The following is a 5,152-nucleotide window of genomic DNA, read 5'->3' as shown; positions in this document are numbered from 1 at the left end:
TTTTTATGCTTGGGTTACACAAGAAATTTCTGGGAAGCAATGCATGAATTTTGAAGTTGAGGAAAAAAATGGATTTGTGTTAATTGCATAAATACACATTTCAGAGACTGGGAGAGACTAAAGCAGGAAGACTGGTATCTTTTGTACTTTGTATGTGGGCTGGTAGAGAACAACATCTGTTGCATTTGAAGAAACTTAGTGGAGGATATAAATTGAGACCAGCTATTTGAAATTTAATAAAGTCAATTGCTTCATATATTCAAATGTTTCTCCATTTCTACACTAATTTTTCTCATTCTTCAGTATCTCTATTAACTATGCTATTATATATTAGATAAGGATGTTTTTGTTTATTTTCCCCATGTGTGAATAATGTCATTAACATTTCCACTATTTCCTGTAACCTTTAGATAGAAAAATATCTACACCTGATATAAGTTAAGCAAACTATATTTCTTATAAATGACCAAAACAAATTATACTTTGGTGACGGAGTTCATCCTGCTGGGATTAACAGAAACCTTGGAGCTACAGATTATCTTCTTTTTGCTCTTTTTTGTTGTTTACACACTGACAGTTTGTGGGAATGTTGGGTTGATCCTCTTAATCAAGACTGATTCTAGACTCCACACACCCATGTATTTCTTCCTGGCTAACCTGTCCTTTGTGGATGTTTGTTGTACCTCTAACACCACCCCAAAGATGCTGGTGGACTTATTGTCAGAGAAGAAAACCATCTCATTTGCTGGCTGCTTTCTGCAGCTCTACTTCTTTATCGCCTTGGCCACAACTGAATGCATCCTCTTTGGCTTAATGGCCTATGACCGCTATGTGGCCATATGCAACCCTCTAGTATACCCCTTGGTCATGACCAGGACAGTCTGCCTTAAAATGGCAGCAGGGGCTTTTGCTGCAGGACTGTTGAATTCCATGGTGAACACAAGTTATGTCAGCAGCCTGCCGTACTGCAGTTCCAATGTCATCCAGCACTTCTTCTGTGACAGCCCTCCTCTCTTCAAGCTCTCGTGTTCTGACACACGCCTGAACGAAAGCATCTTTTCCACTTTTGCTGGAGTGAATCTGGTGGGGGTTTTGCTGATCATCCTTACCTCTTACTGCTACATTCTCTTCTCCATCTTCCGTATGCATTCAGGGGAGGGGAGGCACAAAGCTTTCTCAACGTGTGCTTCACACCTAACAGCTATATTTCTCTTCTATTCTACCTCCATCTATACTTATCTGAGACCTACATCCAGCTACTCCCTGGGTCAGGACAAAGTGGTCTCTGTTTTCTACACTGCAGTGATCCCCATGTTGAACCCTCTAGTATACAGTTTCAGGAATAAGGATGTAAAGAAGGCTTTTTATAATGTGCTTACCAGGAAAAGAATTCCTGTATTTCTGTGATTGTCCAGTGAGTTTATCAAATCTGCAGAGTATTTAATAAATTTTCAAAGCATCTTCAAGCCTACAGTTTCTCATTAGAATATTTTCCAAGTAATTATGTTCTGGATTATTCATATAACTTGTTTAAAATCATGAAACTTTCATCTAACCATTTTGTATCTTCACGAGAAACCTAAAAATAAGGTTTATTTGTAATAAAACTTATCTAGAGAAAGGAAGGTATTGAGAATTTAGAAATAAAAGTCACAATTAACATAAAAATAGCCAGAGATATTCCAAATATTTTTCTTTTACTAAAAAAATTAAAGTGTTAAACACTGAGATTTTAATTATTATATTGAGTGTGATTCTACCATTCTTTGCTTATTTACATCTGAGAATATGTATTAAACCCTCTGTTATGAATGTATGTTGTGTTGCCTTTTGCTATATTATCTCTATTGCTTCCTGGTTTTCTAATTTTCCAGTCTTTTATTTCACTTGAATGTTGAATGTTACCACATTCCCTAAATATACAGATATCAATCAATGTCTTGCTTTACTCAATGTTTCTTGAGTAATTAATTTATTGTAATTAATAAAAAGAAGTTGGAAATGTATGCCTTTGGGATTTATTATGGTCAATATTTTCATTAGTGATTATGTAAGTCCAAATAGATACTAATTTCAAAATCTGTGAATGTCACAAATTTAAAAAAGTCAGCCAATTAATTGTATGGACTCAAAGAATCAATATTCAACAACTGCATAGATGCAAATAAACAACCCAAAACCATGATATTATTAACAGATGGAGACCTGCACTAAATATGTGCATATACTGTGCATATTCCAAGGTCTTAACCAGCTGCAAAACTGTGCATATTCCAAGGTCTTCAGGTTTGGAATTTCACTGGCTCCTGAGAGAACCTTTGAAATCTTGGAATATCCTACCTAATATGAACATCTTTGTATCCTGGGGCCCACAGATTAACAGTTTATGCTAATGATATGGCTCAGGGTGAATGCCTGTTGTATTCCAGGGCTTTGGGTTGGTTGTATTAGTTTCATCAGGGCAGATTAGTTGAAGACTGAGTAACTAAGAACTGTTATGTGAGCCTTCCGTGTCTATGTACTGACCTTCAGTAAAAACCTGAACACCAGATCTTGATTAAGCATTTCTGGTTGTGATACTTCATCCTAAAAAATAAGGCTCATTTGTAATCAAACCTTCATCACCAACCAAGAATGCTGGGAGAATTAAGTTCTGACTGTGTGATTCTACTGGGGCATAACTCATAGAACATGATGCCAGTTTTCTCTTAGACACTGCACTATATATCTATATCCTTTGCCAATTTTAATCTATTTCTTAACTGTAACAAAATATAACCATACATATAAAGGCTCTTCTGAATTTTTTGAGCTGTGGTCAATCATTGAAGCTGATGGTGGACTTGGGAATCTCAGACACAAGCACAAAAATAAAATTTTCCCTAGTATTTTTTTTTAAAATTCTTTATCATTATACTAGAGGCCTGGTGCACAAAATTCATTCATGGGGGGCTGGGGCCTGGGGTGGAAATGTCTCTCAGCCCAGACTGCATCCTCTCCAATCTGGGATCTCTTGAGGGATGTCCAACTGCCCATATAGGCTCAATCCCACCAGCCATCCCTCTCAGTGGATCCTACCAGCCATCCCTCTCAGTGGATCCTAAATCAATTAAGCCTGAAATATTCTGAAGACAAAGTGACAAAACTGATGCTGTCCCACTCAGACACATTGGGAGAAGGCAGGGTTCTTGAGAAAAGAAAATAATGCTGGAAAATACAGAAGGCAGTAAAAGAAGTGGAATACCAAATATGACAGGGATTGATTCCACAAAGAAAGCCAAAAGCATGAATCTCCATTCACTGAGCAGGGGTGTTGAGGAGAGGACTGCATGGACACCACTCATTCATAGGGTTCCCAGAAGTTAGCGCAAACTCAACAGCATGTAAGAACAATTGCACAAAAATATTACCCTTAGTTTTTCACTTTTACATGAGTTTATTCCTTACAGTTTTAAGTTATTACTTTGTTTTTCTTTCCTCCTCTAGTTGCTCCTTCCATTGATTTTCTACCAATAATTAGCAACAATAGACATCATTGTCTTACATAATCCTAAAACAAGTATCTCTAACCTTTATTAAATACAAATTGAAATTATTCGGTTTAACCTGCACCATCATTGACATAAAGAAACATAGAAAATAAACATTTGCGATGATACATTTTTAGAACAAAAATTCAAGCAATGAGGTCAGAAACTTTAACCATAAAATTGCAAAAAAAAAAAAAAAAAAAAAAAAATTAAAAAATGACCTAACATTAAAAGTGATTGTTCACTATCCACCAATTTGTAATGCTAATATTAACACTTTTTGAGATAGACTCACCATTCAAAGTGAATGCCCAATGGACCTCATTATAAAAATAAAATCTTTGGAGAATTTTTTTACCTTAAATTAAAAGAGAGTATAGAACAATTGTTAATGAGGGATAGGTACCATAAACAATGATTATCTTAGAGAAAATTGATGAATGCATGACAAAGATATGAAGATTCTCCCCAACTTCTTTTACTTTAACATAATTAATCCCTTTGAAATTTGCAAACTTCTTTCTTTTATCTTGGGGAAAATATATGGCTCAGCATTGTAATATTTCTTAATTAAGCTGTTTCCTATTGAATCTCAAGAGAACTCAATGGACATTACAGTTAATTCACCAACATATTATTTATTTTTCTATATAAAAAATCAACCCATATGTGCATTTAGAAATGATGAACTAAAGAACCCATTTGTCATATATTTTTATTTATTATTTCTTATATGCAATTTCTTTATTTACTGAAATAAACTTATTAGAGTAAAATATTAACACCCTGAAGTTGATTCTTAGGTAAATAATATACATAAAAATGTTCACAATCTAAAAAATGTTGAGTAATAAATCATATAATTTTGAAATTGCTTACATTTTTTAATTTAAATTTTAAAACAATCAAATATATTTGTTTATCATTCATTTACCAACAAATATTAATTAAGTGCCTAAAATATGACAGCCACTGTTCTATTAACTTAGTCAATAATTGTGAAAGTTTATACTCCAACATTTTCATTAGTTATTTAAAATGAAGAAAAATACAAACAAGTAACTGAAAATTTATATTACATTATTAATATGTCCTGTTAATAGGGCTGAGCAGAGTTTTATAAGTAAGCACTTTATTCCACCTTTCATATTATTGTCTCTATTGCAATATTTTTTTGAACATACCCTTCCGGGGCAAGAGAAACAAAAGAAAAAATAAACAAAAGGAACTTCATCAAACTAAAAATGTTTTTGTACAGAAAAAAAAAAAAATCATCAACAAAATGAAAAGACAACCCACTGAATGGAAGAATATATTCACCAATATATATGACTAGAGGCCCGGTACACGAAATTTTTTTAAATTAATTAATTTATTTTTTTAAATATATTTTATTGATTTTTTTGCCCCCCTCCCTCCCACCCATATCCTCCCTCCCCAGAGTTTTATGTCCATTGGTTGTACTTATATGCATGTATACAAGTCCTTCGGTCGATCTATTATCTCCCCCAAATCTCCCTCCCCTCCCCGCTGTAATTTGACAGTCTGCTTGTTGCTTTACTCTCTATATATCTATCTTTTGGTTCATCAGTTTATAATGTTCTTTATTATCCATAAATGAG

General features: G+C 33.9%; 1 protein-coding gene across 1 annotated transcript; it reads left to right on the top strand.

The window, feature by feature from the left end:
* Positions 1-462: 462 nt before the first annotated feature.
* On the top strand, positions 463-1,407 carry LOC311628040 (olfactory receptor 5F1-like; the record flags this gene model as incomplete). Its single annotated transcript, XM_084894914.1, has 1 exon — positions 463-1,407. The coding sequence occupies one exon, from the start codon at positions 463-465 to the stop codon at positions 1,405-1,407; it is 945 nt and encodes a 314-aa protein (XP_084751040.1).
* Positions 1,408-5,152: the final 3,745 nt, after the last annotated feature.

The sequence above is a fragment of the Pipistrellus hanaki genome (genome assembly GCF_964339955.1).
Source record: "Pipistrellus hanaki genome assembly, chromosome: 9".
Classification (NCBI taxonomy): domain Eukaryota; kingdom Metazoa; phylum Chordata; class Mammalia; order Chiroptera; family Vespertilionidae; genus Pipistrellus; species Pipistrellus hanaki.
The sequence above is the reverse complement of the archived record's forward strand: the minus strand, read 5'-3'. Positions and strand labels throughout refer to the sequence as shown.